Source organism: Puma concolor, chromosome C2 (assembly GCF_028749965.1).
Source record: "Puma concolor isolate L17-30 chromosome C2, mPumCon1.1.hap2, whole genome shotgun sequence".
Lineage (NCBI taxonomy): Eukaryota > Metazoa > Chordata > Mammalia > Carnivora > Felidae > Puma > Puma concolor.
The window spans coordinates 35,312,871-35,337,701 of record NC_141675.1 but is presented as its reverse complement, the minus strand read 5'-3'; the positions used below and the strand labels follow the sequence as shown (position 1 = coordinate 35,337,701).

The 24,831-nt window shown below is 46.0% G+C and overlaps 1 protein-coding gene and 1 long non-coding RNA gene across 3 annotated transcripts in view; one reads left to right on the top strand and one right to left on the bottom strand.

The window, feature by feature from the left end:
- Nucleotides 1-22,920, top strand: part of NMNAT3 (nicotinamide nucleotide adenylyltransferase 3) — a 114,717-nt gene extending 91,797 nt beyond the window's left edge. Inside the window, exons 2-4 of one of the 2 annotated variants that reach the window (XM_025914086.2) lie at nt 9,469-9,652; nt 14,530-14,612; nt 21,510-22,920. In XM_025914086.2, the coding sequence (XP_025769871.2) occupies nt 9,469-9,652; nt 14,530-14,612; nt 21,510-21,850 (608 nt within the window). In that variant the 3' untranslated portion in view covers nt 21,851-22,920. Of the gene's footprint in view, nt 1-9,468; nt 9,653-14,529; nt 14,613-18,140; nt 19,227-21,509 lie in introns of those variants that run through there. The other variant, XM_086674402.1, reaches the window with a different exon arrangement.
- The window catches only part of LOC147577186 (uncharacterized), a 92,089-nt gene that overhangs the window by 48,753 nt on the left and 18,505 nt on the right, over nt 1-24,831 (bottom strand). The gene's annotated exons all lie outside the window — the stretch shown is intronic.

The window sequence follows — 24,831 nt, the reverse complement described above, 5'->3', positions numbered from 1 at the left end:
GGATTCTGGGTCTCCCTCTCTCTTAGCCCCTCCCCCACTCACACTCTGTCTCTCTCTCTCAAAAATAAACATTTAAAAAAAAATTTTTCTAATCTATCTAAAAGTTGCAACCAAGATCTACAAAGATGGTCACAATATATTGATTCAGGTACAAATAGATACATAGATTAATCCTATTATTATACAGCCATTAAAAATGGTGTTTTTAAGAGTGCTAATAGCCAAGGAAAATGCTTATGATATAATCTAAGTAAAGAAGACACAAACATTTATATTATATGAAGAAAAACAGAAGAAAAAGACAACCAAAATATAAACTATTAACCTCTTGGATACATTTGGTTGATTTCTGATTCTTTACACTTTTCAATGTACTGAAATACATCTACAAAGTACATTCATGTTAAACTTATTTTCTAGATTTTTAAACATATAGGCTTAACGTTAAGTTGCTATAAGGCTTATGGTAACTTTGTTCCATCCCTTCCTTCCCTTCATTCCTGGTTCCCCGGGGCAGTCACATTTGACTTTTTTAGCTATTTTCCCTATTGTTTGTCTCCCTATATCTACATAATAAGCTTATACTGTGTTTCTTGATTTTTCAGATTTAGATATGATCTGTCGGCTTCCATGAAGATTTAGCTCTTTCACACCTCTGCCCTCACACTCACACTTCACCTCTACCACATGCTCCCAAATTGATGAGCTCACAACTCAGGGTTAAAGTAATATTGTTCCCATTTATGTCTGTAAATGGCATCAACTAAGCCATGCAGTACAACTAGGATTGCATTGCCTGTCGTATAAACCTTGGCTCTTCCTAGAGTTAATAATTATTTATGTGTTTCCTTACGTTCCTTATGCCTATCACTAACTAATTCAGTCCCAAATTTTCCAAAAGATCTTCAAAACTCGGCTTAGTATATAAATAGACTCATACCCTTCCTAGAGGCCTTCAGCTCCCGCGTGGACGGCTGGCTCTCTGTGCCGTCATCCGGCATTTCCCTTCACTGTTTCCCCGGTGATTCGCCTGTCTCCTGGTTTGGAACCCTTGTTTCTTGGATCCTGTGCCTTCTGCTTCTTTTGGTTTACTCTTGTTGGGGTGGAGTGCATCCTCCAGCATCTTTCTGAGAAAGGATCTACAGGAGATCAATTTTCTGAGACCTTGCATATATATGAACACGGCTTTATTCTATACTCCAGTTCATAGGCCAGTAAACGACAGCCCATGGGCCAACTCTGGGCCCAGTCTGTTTTCCTTCTTTCTGTCAGCTAGAATGGTTTGTTTTTGTTGTTGTTGTTGTTGTTTTCTTACATTTTCAAAGGGTTGTTTAACAACAACAGCAAAGGACTATGCAACAAAGATTGTGTGTGGCTGACCAAATCTAAACTATTTGCTATCTGTCCCTGAACAGGAAAGGTTTGCTGACCCCTATTCTAATTGTTTGGTTGTTTGGCTGAATATAGAATTCCAGGTTGGAAGTAATTTTCCTTTCCTGTGATGAAGGCTTTGCTCCCCTGTCTTCTGGATCCCAGAATCACTGTTGAGAAATCCAGTTCTATCCTGGGTCCCAGTCCTGTGTGTTCAACCTCTGGTTTTCTCTTTGGAAACGTTTGGAATCTTCTCCTTAAACCTGATGGTCTGAAGTTTTACAATGGCTTGTCAGCGTGTCAGCGTGTGCACTTCCTTTCCTTCAGCGTGCTGAGGGCTCAGAGGGTCTTCAGTTCTGAGAACTATGTCCTTCTAGTCTGGGAAAATATTTGTATTCTTTCTTTGGTGTTAGCCTCCCTCCGTCTGCTCTCAGGAATTTCTGTCACTTAGATGTTGGGCCTCCTGGGGCAGCCCTCTAATTTTGCCTTGTTGGCATATAATTTCCTCACACTGATCTTCTGATTCTTCCACTCACTGACTTTACTGCTGCTGTCATCCACCAGAATGTAAGTTCCACGAGGACAGGAATTGATCTGCTCCGTCACCATTGTATTTCCCCGGCACCTAGCACAGTACCTGGCATGGAACGGGCAGTTGGTGAATACTGTGCAATTCTAAAAGTTTCCTCCTGTTTTCTGATTGCCCCTTGTAAAGCATCCCACTCTTGTTTCGTGGATGGGCCATCATCTCTTCTCCTCCTGACAGTATTATTTGGAGATTTTTGAAATTTCCTTTTGCTCTGTGCATCAGTTGCCTTTGTGTCCCCAAGTTCCTTTTCTCCCGGTGGTTGTTTTGGTCTCCGTCTTGCACGGTCAGCACCTTTCTAAAACCTGTCTCTCCTTAGGCTATCCACTCATATTTGCAGATCAGGCCCTAAATGCTGGCTGGAAGCTCTGAGGATATGAGTGCAGCTGGCAGGCCCCGTGGCCATACGATCAGGCCCTGGGTACAAGACCCCTAGGTGTGAGGACCTGTAGGAGTCTTCAGACACCCTCCTAGGTGGGACTGTTCCCCAGAGAGACATCTCCTGTCTGGTGTTCTGGGAGCCAAACTATAGCCTCCTGTCTTAAGGATGGTACTTCCTCCTCTCTCCTGTGCCTGTGTCTGGAGGCCGGGGTCTCTCTGGCCCAACCTCAGCAGAAGGCAGACATCCGGCCTTCTGCCGGGATGGGAGAATAGGCAGGTAATTGGATCTAAGGGCTCCTTAGGCAAACTCTGAACTGGTCCTCATGTGTTCAGGTACTCTGGCACCCCCTTCTCCAGTTCCTGAGCCCCTCTGAGCTTCTGCCACACGGGGCACCTTGCCTCCTACCTCCTTAGCCTCCTGCAGACTCTGCTTGCTCTGTTACCATTGTACATCAGCCCTCCAGCTTCTACACTTTTGTCGACCTTTCCCATGCACTGTTGTCTCCTTTCCCACTCTGTTGGCCCTCGTGACGTCATACGTGTTCTATTCCTTCATTGCCACTTTGTTAGAACAGAAGTGTCGATAAAGGATTCTGTCCACCATGTTAAGTTCACAGCCATGTCTTACTGTGGTAAACCCAAGGAAAGGACAGTATAGCTTCCTACTAAGAGATGTGCTAGTCCTGTTACCCAGAATTAAAAGTCAGGTTCACATCCTTAGAGAACGATCAGTCTCGTGGAAAAGACAAATAGGTCTTACTCTACAAAGGCTGTGATGGAGGTGTGTCTGGGCAGCAGTGGGGTTGCCAGAGAAGCGACTGTATCTTCCCTAGGGGGAAAGAGGGTCACGTGAGGGGCAACACTGGGATTATGGGATTGTGGGAAATGGAAGAGGCCTGAGCTCATAACCATTTGGAGGGCAAGAAGGAGTTTTAGCCTACATTGTTACTTTTATTGACTCTCCTCTCCTGGGTGCTATAACACAGCATTGCTTTCCCACTGTACCACCTGCCCCATCAAGTTGAGCTAAACCATCAAAGGTGACACCAGAGTACCCAAGATCCTAGCAGAGTTGCTCGGAGGGCCGCCTGGTGCCCCACACTGTTTCCTCCAGTAAAACAGACTAACGTGAAGGTTAAATGTATGCAAATTTCCCAAGCGAGCTGGCACTCAACAGAAGTTAGCTTCCACTTTTTTTAAACCAGCACCCACTTTGTTTAAAGTAGGAAAGAAAAAGAACTAACATGCTCTGTGTAGCACATGGAACTCAGATACGCAGGAATAGAAGTTCCTTTGCTTTCTAGAACACTCACCTTGCCCTTAAGTCACCACTTCCATGAAGGGTGAAAACATTTGCCACGTCAAGGTAAATGTCTTCTAATCTTAAATTTATTCTGTTACAGGTCAATTTTTAATCAAGTTAGTCTTTTACTGCCTACTTTCCCAAGAGTGAATTAAGCATCGTAGGTAGCTTTATCATCCTGGCATCTGAAAAGGGGCATCTGGCCCTGAATGCCCTCCAGCCTAGAGGGGTGCCCTTGACCTCTATCCTCTCTGCCTCCACTTCTGAAGTCTCCTCAGCTTCTCTTGACTAAGGCACTACCACTGCTGTCTGGGCCCGTGCCTGGGCCCTCCCTGTTACTAACAACACCATGGTCCTTGGCCTTGGGCTGCACGCCATGTATGCCCTACCCACCCCCCAGAAGTATCCCCGCTGACTTCTCATCCTCAGCCCCTTTCACTCCTCCTCTCAAAGAGCCTGGGGAACTTTTATGGATCTCTGCCATGCCCTGCAGAAGCTGAGGGGGACTTGGAAAGCAGAGGAGGGGATATTTCCTGAAGACTGGCAGTTCCACTGTACTGAGGTCATGCCACTATACTGGCGCAGAGCACGATGGTCTCCTCCTACAAGTCCAACTGGGAAGCAAAATGCCTGCCCGCCTGCTTTACAGTCTCCAAAACTAACCAGTCTCCTTAACTCTGCCCTCCCCCACCCAATACACAGAAGGCTTTGTCTCTGAAGGGTAGGAGGGTGCAGGGAGCAGGCCTCGACTTCGGTCTAAACTCTTGGTCACCACACACCTTTTCTACCAGGTTCTTCCCTATGCCTGCTGCTCATTCTGCCACCGACCCCACCCTCAGCCCAGAAGGGACTTTTCCTTTCCATTTTCATATTCTTTTCTTCTTACCACTCTACAGATTTTAGTAAAACTGTGTGCTCTGACTGCCCAGACTCTGGTTTTTTTTTTTTTTTTTTTTTTTAGGGTAACTTTTAAAACGTAGATAAATCTTTCTCAACAAAGCCCGATTCTTACAAAATGAAAGCTTTAACCTTCACACAAGTGTTCCTCTGAAATGAGTCTTAGGATCCCGTTCCAGAAGTCAAAAGATGAACATCCTCTCCTTACTCTCAGCTGGGTCTGCCATTCCCTGGGGAACAACGGAAGCCTCAGCCTCCAGGAAGGAGGGTCCCGGAGCAACCAGGTTTAACAGAGCTGGAAAATTGCATCCAAGAACTCTCAACATCCAGGGGATGGTCAGGCTGTCCTCTTTGGATCAATTCTCCCAGCAAAACAAAAATAAACGGTGGGTAGAACATTTTTCAAACTTCATTGTTAAAGCCAAAAAGCAGGGATGTCTCAGAGCAGCTGAGAGAACACCTGTAGCCAGGGAGGTAAGCGGGCTTTTAGAACATCAGAGCCACTCGTGCCCTGTGGGCACTTGCCAATACTGCTCACTTAAGCTTTGAATCAGTGGCCATATAAGCCGAGAAGGAAAGAATTCAAAGGCTGGAGCCCTCCCAAGCTGAGGAGCCTTATACTAACTTCTTCCACATTAAGCTGGACCCCCAAGGAGCTACACCTTCAAGGCCAAGGTGAACTAGATCTTAACCCACCTTCTTCCCCTAATCCTAGAGGACTTCAGAGAAACCCTGATACTAAGGCAAGCAGAAGAAGAAAAAGGCAAGGATAAAATATCACTAGGAAGAAATTGCCACACATCAACCTTTGATCAGATTTGCAGCCCTTTGCCTGAAATAGTCAAAGAAGCTTCAGTCGACAACCTCATTTAAGGTCATCCATGACTTTTAATAACTCTAGCGACCTGGGAAACACAAACATGAAGCCTGTCTGGAGGAGGGCATATCTATCTTACACCTGGGAGACACCCCTGACAAATGATTAGTCCAGGGCATTGACCGGCAAGCAGTCAAAAACAGCACCCAAAATTCACACCATCATTTCAAGAGTTGCAGAAAAAACATTTGATAAAATTCATTTATGACCAAAGCTCGTTTTAATTTTTTTTCATGTTTATTTGTGAGAGAGAAAGAGAGTCAGAGTACGAGCAGGGAGGTGCAGAGAGAGAGGGAGACACAGAATCCGAAGCAGGCTCCAGGCTCTGAGCTGTCAACATAGAGCCGGACACGGGGCTCGAACTCACAAACCACAAGATCATGACCTAAGCTGAAGTTGGACACTTAACCTGCTCGACTAAGCCACCCAGGCACCCCTGACAAAAACTCTTAAACTAGGAATATCTGGGAATGTCTGTTAAAGTAACATACACGTTATTTGTCAGGATAGGCCAGGGTCATTTCAAGAATTTACCACATTAGATAACGTTTCCCTCTCATAAATCCCATGTAGATCCTGAAGAGCTACAGAGCGGTTCCCTGCCCAGCTGTGTCTCAGGGGTCCCAGTAGGCCCCACCCATGGCTTTGCCTCCTTTGTTATGGCTTTCAGATCCACTATGAGAGAGTTGGAGAGTCTACAAGAGTTTTTGTGGCCAAGTCTAGATGGGGCGTACATCACTTCCACCCACACCCCACTGACTATAACTCAGTGAGATCACATAAACCCGGCCTAATTTCAAGAAGAACAGATATATTAGCTTCCTATGTGCCCAGAAAGAAGGGGGAGGGGGTGGCGGGGAAGCGTTTTAATGAACACGTGGCATTATCTCTGCTACAACCTAAAAAGGATATCTATAGAAAACTTGCAGCAGACATCATATGTAATACTGAAAGTCAAAAGTTTGCCTCTGATATCAGCAAAAAGGCAAGGAGGCCCGCTAATGCCACCTGTATTTGGCATCCATCATGCTAGCGGTCTTCAATGGCGTGAGAAAAACAAATAAAAGGTGGAGGGATTGGAAATACAGCAAATTTGTCCATATTTTCAGATGGTATATTTTGGACATAGAAGATTCAAAAGACTATACAGAAAAATTATTAGAATTAATAAAGTTTAGCAAGGTTACTGGATATGCATCCAAGATGCCTAAATCAATTCTATTTCTATAGATTGGCAACAAATGGCATAAAAAGTATTTTCTAAGTGCCATTTATAGTGGCATCCAAAAAATCAAGTGTCTAGGAATAAACCTTATAAAAGATGTTTAAGTGCTCTACAAGAAAAACCATAAAACTTTATTTAGGTATATTTAAGGGGATCCAAATAAAAGGAAAGATATATAATGCTTGTGGATCAGCAGGCTAAAAAATTGTAAAGACATGAATTCTCCCAAAATTGAATTATAAATTCAGTTCAGTTCCTATCAAAATTTCAGCAGGGTTTTTTGGGGTGGGGCAGGGACAAGAGGAGGTGTTTCATCTGTGGAACTTGACAAGCTCATTCTAAAATTTATATGGAAAATACAGGAGCGCCTGGGTGGCTCAGTCAGTTGAGCGTCTGACTTCAGCTCAGGTCATGATCTCACGGTTCATGAGTTTGATCTCCGCGTCAGGCTCTGTGCTGACAGCTCGGAGCCTGCATCCTGCTTCAGATTCTGTGTCTCCCTCTGTCTCTGCCCCTCCCCTGCTCTCTCTCTCTCTCTCTCTTAAAAATAAACATTAAAATTTTTTAAATAAAATAAAATTAATATGGAAAATACAGAAAGTCACGAATTGCCAAGACATTCTTGAAGAACAGGTGGGAAGAAGAACCAGGTATCAAGATGTATAATAAAGCTATATTCAGCAAAGCAGTGTGATGTTGTACGGGGACAGGAAATAGAGCAATAGAACAGAGGAGAAGAGAAGCACACCCTTGCACGGGTGGACACTTGACATTCGACGTGGGTGGTGACACATAGCAGCAGAGTGGACGGGGTCTTCTTGGTAAACATTGCTAGAATAATTGACTACCCAAACAAAAAATAACTGAATAGGATTCACATCATGCACCAAGACCCAAATGTGAAAAAACAAAACTGTAAACCTTTTATGAGATAATACAGGAAAATGTCTTCATAACACAAAATTCACTAGCCATAAAGGAAAAAGCTAATAACCCAACTACGTTAAAATTAAGAACTTTTTCTCTTTTTTTTTTTTCTATTTTGAAAGGATTCCATAAAAAAGAATAGTAAGACAAGCCATAAAACAAGAGGGTATTTATGACTCCTATAACCAACCCCAAAAGGCTAGTGTTTGGAATATATAAAGAACTCCACAAATCAATGATAAAATCAGCAGACAACCCAAAATATGGCTAAAAGATTTGAACAGACACTTCACAAAAATTTAAGCTTGAATGTTTAATAATATATATGAATAAATGCTCGGCCTCATTGGTAAGCAGGAAAATGAACATTGAAAGGACAAAGATATGACCGCATCCATCAGATTGGGAAAATCCTGACAACGACCTCGTGTGGTATTGCATGGAACTCTTGCACGGCTGGTGGAGGGTCAGTAGCTACAGCTGCTTTGGAAAACCTTCCGACATTATCTAGCAACATCACAGATATGCTTACACCCACCGTATGACTCAGCGGGTCCGCTGTTAGGTGTGTGTCCTAAGAACGTGTGCCCATGTGCGGAGGGAGCCTTGTGGAAGAATGTCCTGAGGCAGTGTGGTTTGTAATCATCCAAAGCCAGACTCACACCAAGTCCATCAAAGTAAAAGAGATCAATTATTTAGTATATAATCTTGTAATGGAAGGTTATGTGGCAGTAAACCTGGTTGGATTACAGGAATGTTATTTACATAAAGCGTAAAAGGCTTAACCAAAGTATATATTCATGTGATTCCCTTTATAAAAGTTTCAGAAGCTAAATGAAGCTATGTTTTTTTAAGGCTGCATAACTACATGGTAAAGCTATAAAGGAAAGAAAATTAATAGTGTAACAGTAGGAAGAGTGATTAAATTCTGTCACAGTGGGGCTTGCAGTAGGGAACATGTGGAATGCCAGAAGTGCTGTATCTTCACCTAGGTGATGATGAAAGCAGGATAAACTTTATAACTCTCTGTCAAGCCATATGTGTTTCATGTTCTTTTATATGCATGTTATGTTTCATAATACAGTTTTTACAAATATATCACATACTAAGACAAAATACCATCCCACTGCAGAAGCATTACCTAATGTCTAGCCTTACAAGACCCTGCCAAACAGGTGTGGTCCCATTTTACATCCAGGAAAACTGAAGTTCAAATGACTAAGTATTTTATTTTCCCATAGGCTGGTAATTGCCTAGGGTGCACTACTAAGTGATGGACGCCAGAGCCCCCACCCCAGGCTCTTTGAGTCCTGTCCATACTCTTTCCATGCTGGATCTCTGCAGCCTCCACAGTCTCCCTGTGGCTGCAAACTTAAAGTGTTCCTTTCTCCAGTCCCACAACCCACGTCTTTCCCAAAGTAGACCCACCATTTCCCATCTACTTCCCACCTCCCCCCTACCCGTCAGTGCCCGACTCCATCCTGTCATCTTTGATCCACGAGACTCCCAATGGTGGCTAAAAAACTACACGTAACTATTGCCCCATACATGATTAGAGGATATTAGCGCCTCTGTTGAGTCCTCCATAGGAGGAAGTCGTGATGTTCCTTCAACATATTCTGACCCTAACTGTCCACACTGCCATCTGGCCACACTGCCTTGTCTGGCCACACCCTCACAGGCTTGCTCTCAGGAGAAATATTACTCTGGGCTGTAGACGACTCTAGAGAAGCACATGGCCCCTGAGGCAGCCTTTATCCTTGCCTGAGGGGGCTGCCCCACAGGGGAGAATGCCAGAGTCTGCTCCCACTCAGGGGCAGGGTACTTTTGTACCCGCCCGATTTCAGGCCACTGGGTAGTCAGTGTTGGCACACACAACATCACTGTTCTCCCTTGCCTAGGAATGTACAAGGTGATCGGGGGCATCATCTCTCCTGTCAACGACAACTACAGAAAGAAAGACCTCGTGGCTGCCCACCACCGGGTGGCCATGGCCCGGCTGGCCCTGCAGACGTCCGACTGGATCCGGGTGGACCCCTGGGAGAGTGAGCAGGCGCAGTGGATGGAGACGGTGAAGGTGCTGAGGTAAGAGTGAGCATGCTTTTGTGTGATGACCAGAGGCCACGGGACCTATCTGCAGAGCCCAGTGGCCGAAAGGCAGGGACCAAGGCTCAAGTGGGGCTTCAGCCAGGCTTTCTCAGCCAAAATCCCAGCAGTGCTTCTTTGCAGAGGGAGAGAGACAAACAGACACACTCAAAGAGGTCCCGAGTGGGAAAATCACAACCCACCACCCTTCCGGACACACTTTCTGGGAACACCCGATCTTGTTTCAGACGGCTGTATCCTCGGGCTCCAGGGCCGCCACCAAATAGATGTGTGACGAGGCACTTAAGTTCTCTGAGACACATCTCTCGCTTGCAAAATGGGGACCATAAAAACCTAAGAGGATGTTTTAAATGTAAGAACTTCTGACACAGAACCCCGTAAGAATATTCAGTAAGTGGGACCCTTTATCATTGTCACCATTGACTAGGTTGAAAATTACATCTACGCAATAAGCCCTCTCTTCTAATTGTACAAATCCAGGTTCTATAAATCCAGACTTTTATGTAAAATTGAAAAAAAGAAGCTATAAATCTAGAAGGAGTTGCTCAGGATTTTTTTTTTTTTTTCCTTTTGGAACTGCTTTTAGCACTTAGCCTAAGTAATTTGCTATTTAAAGGCCTGGAGAGTCTTGTGTGTTCGGACAGTGGGTCACTGACTTGTGTCTGGGAAGCATTCCTGGGAGTTTGGTAGAGGAACCAGAAGACCCACCCGGCCTGGCTGTCAGAGGGGATGGTGAGGGGGGCCCTGCCTGTCACTAATGACAGCCAGCCTGGCTGGAAGGGATTGCAGACTGTGTGGGCTGTGTCTTTTATCTATTTGCAAACACTAGGATTTGTCAGGGAATAGGAAGCACAAGGGAGAAGGTCAAATAACTGGTGGGTCTTTTCATCCTAAATCTATTCCGCTTTTCATTTCTTACTCATCTTCAAAGTTACTTGGTTGAAAACTGTTTACCCTTTCCTTTTTTAGTAAAGGTAAACATTTTGTTCATTTAGTTACACATGCCGGTTCTGATCGTTTGCCTTTCATTTGGGAAAGAACCAGCTAGAAGCATTCAGCAATTCAGAGCTACTTCAGAACCTGCTGGCAAATTAAAAGAAGAGCAAATGTGAAATAACTGTTAGGATACCTGCTTTTTTTTAACATTAAAAAAAAAAAAAACAAATTTACACCTGAATCATCCCTTCAGAACAAGCAATCTAGCCAACCCTCATATATCTAGGATAGCAGAGGAGAATGCAAACAGTACATAATCCAGCACGCCATTTAGCTTTAACATGTCAACGGAAACAAAGACCCTTTCCTCCTGCACCCTGGGAGAGGCAGTGTGGCCTAGGGCCCAGATTTTGGATCCCAATTTACTAGCTCAGTGACTTGATGTAAGTGAGTTAGCCTCTCTGAACCTCAGTTCCTCACCTAATAAAACGGGGATGATACCACCCACTTCTCTGGGCTACTATGTGAATTAAACAGGATGATGTGGGCAAAATACCTGGTTTATGATAGGTGCTGAAGAATGCTAGCTACCTTCCCTGCATCCCTAACACGGGCTCATAATTTATCATCCAAACAGATAAGCCATTCCTGGGTAAATAGGAACGGACCACAGAACTACATAATATTTTCACTGCTTCTGCTGCAAAATGCAGGCGTGTGCTGAGATGTTACTGAACACATTCTTTTTCTTTTTTTACTCTATCCTTTAGTTCAGTGCTTCTCGGCCCTGGCTGCACACTGAATCATCGAGGGAGCTTTCAAAAGTACTGAAGCCTGAGTCTTATCCCAGAGACTGGGATGTCACTGGTCTGGGGTGGGGCATCAGAATTTTAAGAGCTCCCTGGTGATTCTAGTGTGTGGCCAGGATTGAGGCCACCGCCCTCAGTCACAAAGTACGTGAATCAGGTTTATGATTAGGACCAAGATCCATCCAAACCAGCGGACCCTGGCTGCAGGAATCGCCTGGGAAGCTTTTTAAAATGTTCATTCCCCACCCCCTACCCCACCTCAGAGATTATGACTTGTGCGTAGGGTCTTGGCATGGGTATTTTGTAAAAGGTCCCCAAATGATTTATTTTGTGCAGCCAAGGTTAAAAATCTGTTGACATAAAGAGACAATAGTTTTATCAGAGAGCTGATTACATTTTTTTTCAATTTTTGGAGTGAGCTTCATTAGAAGATGTTATTGCTAATGCTTTCCTAAAATTACCAAACGCGTTTTTTTTAAGACTGAAAATCTGGTGTTTGTAAACTGAGGTGATTTCAAAAACATGGTAGAAACCCACCCCACCCTTTGCTCCGTATCTTTCTGATGGAATCAACAGTGAATTTACAACATAGTGACAAATAGTGTCACTATGACAAATGTCACTATGAAGTAAATTCACGGTAGAGTTCGTTGAGGATTCTTTTTCTCCCTATCAGGTTGCTTGTTTTCATTCTAATTTTTTGTTTAATCTAGGCCAGTTTTTATGCTTTTAGGGCATTTGATAACTTAGTTCGCTCACCATCTCCCCATGTCGAAGGTCCTTAGTCACAATGCCATTTGATGTGGTCCATCATCAATCATCACTACTGTCATCTCATGTACCCCTTTGCAAGCGTGATCTTATGTTGTCCTCGTTTTACAGATAAACTGAGGTTCAGAGAGGCTAGGTTAATCAACATCGCAAAACAAATAAGCGAGTGGTGGAGCCCAGTCTGACTCTGAAGCCATGCTTACGGTTATCTTCAAACCAGTGACCTACAGGTCAGGGCACGGTGTGGCGAACTTTGTTCCTGCCACCATGACCCAATGACCTTCTGACCAGACATCCCTGGAAACCTGTGGGGCCGCGGAGGACACAAAGAACCTGCTCCCAGGGTCAGCCCGCAGGCTCAGGGCTAGGCACACCGGGACACCACTCAGGCAGACAACCAGAGGAAGCAATGGCCACCGCCCTACAAAGGCAGAGTGGAGGTCTGTGAGGTAGCGACATTTGACACTGAAAATAATGATTGACGCATCAGAGTTCAGAGACCCAGCTAATATTCCAAGTCGGGTCAACCTGAACTAGGAGCTTCAAGGTAAGTAAAATAAAATGACCACCACCACCTTTACTGATCACTTACTGCACTCCAGGCTTTTTCAGCTATGTCCTATCTAGTCCCCTCAACAACTCTGAGGAGTAGGTGGGTGTGGCCCCATTTTACAGGTGAGGAAATGGAGGCTTTGAAAGGGTCAGTAACATAGGCAGGGCCCTACAGTTAGAAAGTAGAGGTGCGACTCACACCTACTTCAGTCTGCTCCAAGATTCCAGACTTACTCAGGAGCGAATCCTCAGACATGAAGCTTACCAAAACCAAAGCAGACAATGATGGAAACACAGAGTGCAGCTAGGCCCTAAGAAGGCTCGACTGAGTGTCTGAGATATCAGGAAGGACTTTGGGCCAGAATCAAATGTATTTATTCGTCCGCTCCTTCCATCCGTTCCTGAATTCAGCTGACTTTAGGTAAGCAGTTACTGAACTAAGAATATTAAGGGGACTTAAATGAGCTCACTATTCACACACTGACAGTAATGATGATAAGAACAGCTAATGTTGATTGGACACTTTCTGTGGATGGGCCAGTGCTAAGCTCCTCCCTTAATCCTCAGCATGGCCCACAGGGGTGGGTGTGGTCATCGTCCCCCATTCTACAGATGACAAAACCGGAGGCAGATTGCTTAAGGAACCCACCAAGATTCACAGCCACTAGTTGGAAGCAGAATTCCAACCAAGCAGTCTAATTCTAAAGTTTAACCTTTATACTATGCCTTCCCCCAGCGATACTCAGCAGTGAGCCACCTGCCCAGCATTTGGCAGGGTAGAGGCACTTTCTCTCTCATGGTCCTGTGGTACTTGGCAGAAAAGAGATCGGCATTAACTTCCATCATGACTAATACACAGATGAAGTCAGTGAGGCTCTGAGAGTGTCAGTGACTCTACTCAAGGTCACACAGGCGAGAAAACCGAAACTCGAACCCACCCGGGCTGCACAGCACCTGTTTTTTCCACCAGGCACTGCTCTCTCCCAAACGTAGCCCTCCTAAATGTATACTACAGTAGGTAGAAGGTGGAAGATTGCATTGATACAAGACGTGGTGACAACCTGTGTTTGATCAGGTATCTCTTGATTTGCACATTGATTTGCTAAAAGAACCAGGCCTGCCAAGATGGTGTACGTCTAATCAGATCTGAAATGCTAACATGTAACGAGAGTTGCTCTGTCCTGCTCACTGTTCAGAGCACTTTGCACTCCTTTCATCTTTGTGACCACCCAGGAGAGGCACACACGATTATCACAGGTTATCCCTCATTACACAGGCGCTGAACCATCCACACAGAGACCTAGAGACACATGCCCAGGGTTGCCCAGCCGGCCTCTGGGGGGAGCTGAGCTGGGGCCCAGGCAGTCTGGCTCTAAGCCAGACTCTTAGTCCTCACCCCTGTGGAGTTCTGAAATACTAATGAAATTTTTTACTTTGAAATCTGTCTGCTTCTAAGAGCCCATATCCTTCATCCCTTCTCAACTGTTTGTTTTTTTCTAAGTGAGGTATTGAAGACAATGTTAAAAAAGTAGAAATATGCTCATCCCCACACCCTGTCCCTTTCACCAGGGCTCACAAGAAGGCAATCCATGGTCAAGAGGTCCCAATCACACATGCTTTGTGTCCCAGCACCTGGCACAGGCCTGGCACATGGTAGGCCCTCCACCAACACCTGGGGAGCGAGCTACCTGCCTAAAAAGGACAAAAGCAGGTTGAGACTTAAAAACTGAGACCCCTGGGTGGCTTTGCGGGATGGATACATCCTGAGCCCGTGTGTTTGCAATGCAGGCATCATCACAGTGAACTGCTCAGATCTCTGCCCCAGACGGAAGGCCCGGACCATGGCAGGGCTCACTCCTTGGCCCCGACAGGTGGGTGCACCTTGTCCGTCGGAGGGACAGACGTCAGGGATCTGTGCGAGAGCCAATTCCTAGGCACAGCTAAGGATTTTGAGGCTTCCCTGGTGGGGGGTGACACTCCCCCAGATTGAAGGGTCAAATTAAACAATCGGCCACCACCCCTTGTAAATCATTACACTAATTTAAGATTTTCTGCCTCAAAGGAGTTTATTTACCCTCGTGACTCGTGCTCATGACATGGATTATAGTCAGGGCTACACAGGGATAAACTAGTGAGTGATGCTGGGTTCTTTTAAAAGCCTTAGCCTGAGTACAGACTGTGCTATTATAACCCTTACGCTTGTAGCCACGTTCCTCACTGGCTTCCTCAAAAGAGGAAACCTGTTTCTAAGGGGATTTTTTTTTTGGAGCCCACTTTCATCGTACTTTTTGCGTGTTGCCGGACAGCCACGGTCACACCTGCTGCGCAACACGTGCGTGTACATGTGTACCCACAACAGAGGTACACCGCTGCCCACACCTACAGCAGAGATAGTGCCAACCGTGCTTGTAAGGACGGTAAATATGCAGCTGTCGCCAGTTCCAGAGGAATATTCGCAACCCACGTAACCAAAACAAACAGGGTGGTCCTGTGCCATGTGGGCTCACGGATCAGCGTGGTGAGAAAGGAATGAGGTCAGTCTCTCCTTACATACCCTCACCCTGTCCCTCTGGTGGGATATGCTGAGAGCCAGAGAAGGCTAGGCAGGCCCCCAAGCTCTGCCTGTGTGTTGCCGGACCCCTCCAGAGACAGCCTGCCAGTGCCCACCCCACTTGCTGGTGGCCTCAGGGGCCAGGGGCCAGGAGACTACACGTCTCCCCAGACTGCCAGCTGCACCAATGGGCACTCCTCAGGCACCAGCTCACCTGAATGGCCTACCTGCACTTAGAATATTCGAGAACGGTCCCGCAAGGGCCCTCCCCCCGCACCAGCCAGGAGCCTCATAGCCACGCTTGGTGGCCAATGGTGTGGAAACACCACCTGCCACAACCTCAGCACATGCCAGCTCCCTCTAATGGGTCCCTGTGGATTCCAGCCGCACTGACTGACCAGGAAACCAGGAAAGCGGTAATATCTAACATCTAGAGTAGTTTGAAAATAAAGCCAAAAGACAGGCAAGAGAAGACCACGTCACTGAGCAGGAATAGAACTGTACCGTCAGACAGCCCACAGGTCTCCCACGTGCCTCCTCCCGGCATCAAGTGCTGTCAAAAGTCCATGTGGATTGTCCTTTCAGTTTGTAACCCTGGGTTTCTACTGTGTTGTCAACTCCTGGTGTTTGATGGAACCTTGTCAGCTGTGATTCCAAAGGACCTTCCCTCTCTAATGGCAGTCCTGGTACCCTGGGTCAAGTTTTTTCGCCCCTCATGCAAATAAACGGGAGCACCCAGTGATGGAAGGGCAGGATGTGACACTGGTCACACTGGGCTGAAACCCCAGCAGGCCCATCTGGGGGGTTTTCCTAACAAGGGTCTCCCAGCTGTGGGAGGTGGGATGCTAGTTCCAGATCAGAAGGGCTTGGGAGCGTCACAGTCAAACCAACCTAAAATGGCTTCTTTGCTGCAGGATTTTTCAGTCTTTACCATGACCCTGTGCATTGTGACTCTACGAGAAAGGGAACTAGCTTGCCGCCATCATCACTAATCATGGGACCCTTTCTAACACATACTGATAATTTCTCAGAACTAGTGCCCCCTGCCCCCGAACACAGATTAGGAAACACTCTTTTAAAAGGACTCAAAAATGCCAGGGGGCCCTAAAAATATCATGCAGCAGGCCCTAAACACTGGTCAAAGGACCACTCACAGCAGAATCACCTGTGAGGCTTATCATGCTTCCCAGGCCACACCCCAGACCTCCTGAGTGAAAATGGGGCCCGGGAATCTGGATGTCTAACAGGCACTCTGGGATTTGCTTTACAGCCCATTTGGGGAACTGTGCACTAGAGTAGGAATCTAAGGAGGAGTTACAGCATCTTTGCAATATTCATTGTATTCTTCTGGTCTGTCTGCCTCGCTTCCCCCCTGTCCCCCAGTCATGAACACAGGCGTGTTCATTCTCAGCCTTCTTTCTGAATCATCTCTGGCTCAGCAGCTACTCTCACCAGGGTTCAAGAACACTGTCTGAGCACCTCCCCAGACCAGGCTCCAGGCTCAGGAGGAGAACAAAGATAGCCCTCCACCCCAACCTTTGACCTAAGCTAGAGACAGGCTGTGAATGGTAGTCGAGATGTGGATTAGGAAGGCTTCCTGGAGGAGGAGACACTTGCACCAAGACTCATGGGATCAGTAGGTTATCTGGAGTTGGGGCATTTCTGGCAGAGAGGCAGTGGAGCAGGGCACAAAGGAAGGAAACAGCATGGGTGCTGGGCAGCCCTTGCTCTTAGGGAATGCCAGAGGGTCCAGTGATGGGCAGGGAGCCTCCAGTGATGTGGGAGAGATGCCACACTGAGGCTTCCAGCTTCTCACCCTTCATCTCCCTGCACAGGCTTCCGGAATCCCTGTCTCAGCTCTTTGCCTGGACTGCCCCTCCTCCCCGTCCCCTTCTTGGCTCCCCCTTCTAAAAACCTATCTGTCCTGTTGGGCCCAGGTTGGACCCATCTTCCCTGTGAAACAAGTCCCAGCGGCTTTCACAGAGATGAGCTCACTCTCTCCCTCCCTCCACCAAAGCTCACCCACATTCTTTTCAGATTTATTTTTCTAGGGGCTATTCTGCTTGGCCCTGGAATGCTGGGAGTTTGTTCTTTATCCCCTTTCTTGCTCTTCAAACCCTAACTCCCGTTCATCTTGCTCTCTTCTAAAGTAACTGTTAAAAAGAAAGTTTATGTTGAATGAGAAGTGGGCTTCGTAATTTACCAAAATGTATCAGGGGCTTTAAAAACGTTCATGTCCTTTACTTGATATATTCCCCTTCTAGGAATCAGACTGTGGAAATAATTAAAAATTGGGACAAAGATTTATGTAGAAGGATGTTTATCACAGCCATTTTTATAATGGCAGAAAATAAAAGCAACCTCCCCGTTTAAATATAAGGGAACATTTAAGTAAATTATTCTGTATCCATAGGATGAATAATTGACACAAAATGTTTCTGGAGAAAGGCTTATGAGGTAAGCGGAAAAAAATCAGGATACGATACTGTATATATAATCTCAAGTATATAAAAACATGTAAATATACTTACACATCTATTTGCATGTCTAAATCAATAGAAAAACTGAAAAACTACACTCAAATATTGACGGCTTTGGAGAAAGCAGAATTGTTTTCTACCTTGAATATGTTTTTCATACATTTTATAATTGACACAGATTTCACGTTTGTGATCAGAGGTGGGGGGGGCGGGGAACTAGAGCAATTACAAAAAGGAAGGAGGTGGAGTTCTTCCTCAGCATACATTGGGCTTCTGATGAGGTGTCTTGTAGATTACTAGTGGCAGAGCTCTAAAGGACCGTTCTGTGTGCTGTGTATTTTATTGTGTGTTCTCCTCTGGGACTGCAGACTGTGGGCTGAGATCAGCATTCTCTGGCTGCCAGAGCCCTGCTCGTGTGATTTGCAGCCTTCCGTGGACTGACCCAGCCGTGCTGAGTTCCAGACGGCTTGGCTGTGACACTTTGGGACAGATGATGCCTCGGTCCTCTAACAGCCCAACAGTGTCAGTCTCTTGTGAAGGTGGTCCCTGCGCTCGGCTGATGGGGCTGAGCACAGCTCAGCAACCTTCAAAGAGGATTCCCTTTCCACGCAACCACGGCAGGCCCCTCATCTGACTCCATTCTGCACTGATTGTTCCACGGTGGCCTTGTCTGGTTAATTGGGGTGCTGCCCTTTAATACCTGGCTTCAGCTCTGGTGTCCTGTGTCCCCAGAAGTCCCACACTCCTAAGTGTGGCTGCACTCACTCCGCCCCTCAATTTCCAGAACCTCCACAGGAGGTCAGCCCCATTTTACAGCTGAGGAAACGGGCCCATCTGCTGTAATTCTCCCAGGGTTCCGGCAGATCTGAAACCGGAAACCAGGGCTGACTGACCTCAGGGCTGCTGTTCTTGACGTTAAGAATTAAGGCAGCTGGACATTCAAAGAAAATGGTCCCGGTGGCACTTCCCTCACTTTTCATGTAAACCTCTGCTTCATCTGCTTCTCGAAGCCAGTGGCTATTCCAAAGAGCACATTGCCCCAAAATGCCCACGGACATCTGATTTAGGTCACTGTTTCGTGCTTGAGACGAATCAAACCGGCAGCCTTTTTTCAACACCTCAGACTTACGAACCTTGGACTCGGATAGCCAGTCATGATATCTGAAGAGCTCATAGCAGTGATGTAAATGGATTTGAAAGAGATGTGATGGTCTCTTTGAGGACTGCCCAGAGTTGGAGTCCAAGGCACGTGTTGCCAGAAGAAGCGATCACCCCACAGACATGCCTTTGATTTGGGGGAAAGGGAGGTGTGGGCATGTGTCCCCTGTCGGCAGGAGCACACAGTGAATTGTACTCCTGTCATTGTTCATAAATCAGACGGTATATAATATCTAAGCCAGTAGGTAGAAATTACCGCCACAAAAATCCACTGGGGGGGTGGGTGGGCATCAGGGTGGCTCAGTCGGTTGAGCATCCAGTTTGGCTCAGGTCATGATCTCGCCCCGCGAGAGTGTGAGCCCCGAGTCGGGCTCCGTGCTGACAGCTCATAGCCTAGAGTCTGCTTCAGATTCTGTGTCTCCCTCTCTCTCTCTGCCCTATCCCTGCTTGTGCTGTGTCTCTCTCTCTCTTTCAAAAATGAATAAACATTAAAAAAAAAAATCCACTGCGGAGAGAAGGGGTGTCTTCTTGTTCTTTGGCCTGTGGAATGGGGGGGAAAGTGTGCTCCAGGCCTCAGGAGACCCTACAACTAAATGCCCATCATTCCACCTCCCCCAGAGGAAGAGCACATACAAAAATCACCCAGGTGTTTAAAAGGTCAGGGCTGCTCTCCTGTTATACTACAACGGCTGAATAAATAAACTGGAGTAGAACCTCCCAGAGGCAGAATAGTCTAAGTCCACATACGTTGTGAGCAATGGGGCCAGCTCAGATTAGTCAAAAGTGTGGGTTATTGAGTAATTTCTAAACACAGTTTTATTGACTTTAAAAATACTCCCTAAATGTTGAATGGATGTGTCAATGAATGGATTAGCGGATCAGCAGGTGGATGGACGGATGAATGGCAGTTAACAGCCATCACACGTACTCGGTTACAGCACTTTATATTTATAAACTCATTCAATTCTAAAATAACCCTAGGAGAAAAGGACTGTTAATATCTCCATTTTAAAGTTGAGGTCACACAGCTGTTGAATGGCAGAGCCAAGACTTGAATCTAAGGTGCCTGGTTTTAGAGTCCTAGTTCTTAACCATGGAGAATTTATCAATGTATGCATCAATAAATGTTTGAATATCATTTCATTATACCAATATTATGCTGCTAGAGTGTTTGAAAACTGCTTCTGTAATTATATCTACTACTTCCAAAGGAGTGAATAAGTCCAGTGCCCACTATTTCATGGATGGGGAAAGTGAGGCCCAGAAAAGGATCCATCCAGCCCAACGAAAGCTAGAAATCAGACCTCTCCGTGACACTTCCAGTTTCTCACTTTCCATTCCACAGCTGGTCTAGTGCTCCTTTGTAAACTCCTCTCTCTGATCCTACGTCCAGATTCCTTCCAAAGTTCCACAGTAGAGGAGCCTCAACCGACCATTTACATCAGGTGTTTCCCCAGCAGGTGGGATCCCTGAACCCCTCCCAACTGAGGTTTCATGGTGACCGAGCGATGCCAACACTCTAGAACACAGCTTTTGCCATTTACTGAAGCTAGAATCAGCTTCCGGAAGGACCAGAGAACCTACTGGTTGCTTCAAGCGTGGACTTGATTTTTCTCCCTTTCCAAATTAGCCCTTTGGAAAGGGACACGAATTTCAACAGTGCCTGGAAAAATCAAGGAAGGGCTTCTTGGTTCTGATGCATGTACAATTTTCGCCAGCAGGAGGCGGCAGAGCCCAGCAGTTATAAATGCCCCACCTGGAGGCTGGCTGTGGGGTTTGAATCCTGACTCTGCCGCCTAAGTGAGTGACCGCAGGCAAGTCGGTCGCCTCTCTATGCCTGTTTCCCTCCCGCAGAATGGGCACAATAATAATGCCTACTCATGAAATTGTTCAGAGAATCAAATGAGGTTAAATACATCAAGGGCTTAGTGATAGTGCTCATATGAGCACCAATGTTAGGTTTTCTTTTATCATTAAAACCATCGTTGTTAGAACAAATGCCAGAGGATTATCCACATTGATTAGTTGTTCTAGAGCTTTGTTGTATTGAAAACAGATGAAAAGGTCACTAGCTTTTGGTTATCCAAATAACCTTTATAATTAACCTTTATGATGAGATTTTACTTACAAAGGTATCAGGCGTTAGGGCTGAAATAGATTTTGAGAAAGGCAGTGACTTGCCTGAAGCCCACAGCTTGTTAGGACTAGAGATTTTACAATCTTACCTTCTATCAGAAGATGGGGTTCACAGCCGCCTTTGGACTACTGCCATGGGGTCCAGCAACCGCCAACAGACTTTTGGTAGATACTGGGGGGGGGGGGGGGGGGGGCGGGGAATAAGTTGTTCTGATTTCTTGGCACTTTGCCACTATTAAACAAAAGATTGTATTACAATTGTATGTCCCCGAAGTAGCTTCAGATCCCCTTACACACTTTTTCAGGCGTGAACACAGTGTAGACGTTGACTTCCCAATACACTCCAAGAAAAAGCATTTTGTGCACTTTTCAAACGGGGTATGTTGTCTTTACTGGCCGTGACCTTTCTGTAACCTTGTCAGGATCCGCCCTTGTTTTTCCAGCTGTGCCTGAGCTGAAACTCCTCTGCGGGGCAGATATCCTGAAGACCTTCCAGACCCCCAACCTCTGGAAAGAGGCACACATCCAGGAAATAGTGGAGAAGTTTGGCATGGTGTGTGTGAGCCGGACAGGTCACAACCCAAAGGAATACATCTCAGGTTCAGCCATCCTGCAGAGGTACCAGCACAACATTCACCTGGTCAGGGAGCCCGTGCAGAACGAGCTCAGCTCCACATACATCAGGCGGGCCTTGAGCCAAGGGCAGAGCGTCAAGTACCTGCTCCCAGACGCTGTCATCACCTACATCAAGGAGCACAACCTCTACACTGGGGACAGTTCCTAGAAAGACAGCACCCAGAGGAATGAAGGACAAGCTGGGGAGGGCCAACCACGCCTCCACGAAGCTCCTCCCGAGGAGAGGGCAGTCAAGGTCCTCGGCCGTTTTCGTTGTGGTGGTTGTTTTGCTTTTCCATTTTCCTTTGTTTTATGTAGACAACGATTTTCTTTCTGAGGAGTCTTCTGTCCCAGGAAGAGGAACAGGCGTCTACACAAGAACGGACGTTTGTCAAAGAAGTTAAAAGGGTGCGGCAGGTCAGGAGAACTAGACAAAAGCTCTCAAAACCTCTCGCTGCGGAGGCCTTCTTATTTGGTTAAGTGGTGACTCTGCCGTGCACACGGATGAAGGCAGTTCTGCACGAGGCACGGGCCCCTGAGGGTCGGATCAGAATTGCCCACACACGTTTTTAACTAGGACCAGGTGCAGCATGCTGGCCTTGATTGGAGAGACTTGACAGGATGCTAATTACCAAACAGTGGGCTTTGTCGACGCCTTGTTGCAACAAAACAATACTAATTGAGGAGTCAAACATTTGGAAGCAGCACTTTGCTGATTCACTTTGAATCTTCCCTTAAGAGCCACTGGCTGCCTGCCTAGGCTGTAGATAAAATTTAAACTAAAATCTTTCTAAGTAGTAACCCTCAAACAATATTTTTGATACAGTGGATATTTTTAACACGACTTTTTAAATCAATGCCAGGGCTCCTGATTTCCAAGTTTCTAAAAAGGAATGGAGGTGGGGCACCTGGGTGGCTCAGTCGCTTAAGCATCTGTCTTCAACTCAGGTCATGATCTCGCGGTCTGTGAATTCGAGCCCCGCGTCGGGCTCTGGGCTGACGGCTCAGAGCCTGGAGCTGCTTCGGATTCTGTGTCTCCCTCTCTCTCTGACCCTCCCCCGTTCATGCTCTGTCTCTCTCTGTCTCAAAAATAAATAAACGTTAAAAAAAAATCCTTTAAAGGAATGGAGGTAAAACAGATGCCTTGACTATTTTAAAGGATCTTTTTGAATGTTTTATGACTACCTGCCTGTTTGAATATTGGCAAAGGGATAAATAATAAATTGACATCAAAAAATACTAATGAAAATTTTCTCTTTTTTCTTCCTTTGTTATATTATTAATGCCTGGTGTACCAGCTGTTGCTTTCTTTTTAGCTACTCCATGAAATTTGCTGCCGTTCCAGTGGAACTGATATGAATTCATAAAAGTTTATATTCCCAGGTACCAGCAATGGAGAAGCAATTGCTTTTCAACACCTTGCAAAGGGGCTGTAATCTGAAGCTCCGGGTCGATGGCTCTGTTCAGGTGAGCTCTGAAGGATGAGAAAAGGAACCTCACATGTGTTCAGGATTTTCATCCCACTCCTGATTAAGAAGAGGTTTTAATTGGTCTAATTCTGTTTGAGTTTGTGCTTTACATTTGCGGACCAAATGACAGAATGTGTTCAAAATTTACTTCTCCATACTTTCACCCTCATTCATCCTTGCTACAGATTTAGTCATGCAGAAAAACAAAGGGCCAGTCAGGAAGAATCTAGCATCTTCCCAAACATATCCCAGTGTTCGTGTGTGTATGTCATGATAAAGAGGAGTAAAGTAGGCCATCAGGGTTCCAGGGTCTAGAGTAGTGGGGCCCTCCTGGGGGGGGGGGAAAGGGCTCCCCTACACCTCCACCCCCTGCAAGCTCTAAAGCTGTTGGCCATTCCCCGCCCTGACTGAGCTCTGCACCCCACGGGGTCTCTAAGAACCCTGATAATGCAGGGGAATAGGAATCAAACAGCCTTGTCCACAGTCAGCTGTGTGACTTTGACCAGCTCCCTTGCACACTGTGAGCCTCAGTTTCCCAAACTCTAAAATGGGGCAGTTCGAATAGTCTTTAAATTCTCCTCTAGCTCTGGTTTTCTGAGGCACTGAGTGTCCTACTTCAGCCTGCCCACGCTTCTTTGGGTCCGGTCCACTTCTAGCTACACTGGGAGCTCTCCAAGGGCAGAGGGTCTTTATTTTTGTTTACTGGTGTATCCTATGTGCCAAGAAATTTGCTGTTCCAAACACGGTCACAGGACACAGTGTTTGCATCCCCTGGGAGCTGGATAGAAATGCAGACTCTCAGGCCCCACCCCAGACCTACTAACTCAGAATCTGCATTTTAATAAGATTCCGAAGCCAATAAACATACTAGCCTATTACAATACACATTAGTTTTATTTTTTAATAAACTGAATATCCGATTGAAATTGCATGACGTTTACTCTGGTGAATATCTCCCTTCTTATCCTCTGAGCAGCATTTCCCCAGTTTTCTGTATGGAGTATAGAAAGCAAACAACCGGGGTGCTTGAGTAGCTCAGTGGGTTAAGCGTCTGACTTAGGATTTCGGCTCAAGTTCTGATCTTGCAGTTCATGGGGTCGAACCCCACATCGGGCTCTGCACTGATGATGTGCAGAGCCTACGTGGGATTCTCTCTCTCCCTCTCTCTCTCTCTGCCCCTTCCCTGCTCACTCCCTCTCTCAAAATTAATAAATAAACTTTAAAAAAAGAAAGAAAGCAAACATCTGTAGTGTCCAGCAAAAAGGGGTAGAGAGGGATCCTGTGGGTTTGAGGCAGGATTTCTCACCTTGAGCCATTATTATTATTATATATTATATATTATATATTATATTCACATGACTCAACATCGGATTAAAACTAGAACGCAGGTCATGAAGGCCCATACACAGCATACCCTGCAGCCAGAGGGCCCAGCTTCACCACAAAGTTAAGGAAGGTAAAGCTAGTCCCTAATTTGCCTGGGCCCTTTCCAACACCCTGGAGGGGCCTTCATCATGTGGGGATCTAATTTCACATTCGTGATTTTTATTCTTTTTCTGAAAAGTGACCTTCAAATTTGTACAAAGTTTAGACTCCATAAAACATCAGCAATTCCTCCTGATGACAGAGTATAGACAGCAGGGAAGAGAGGATGGATTTGAGACCTGAAAGATGAATTCAT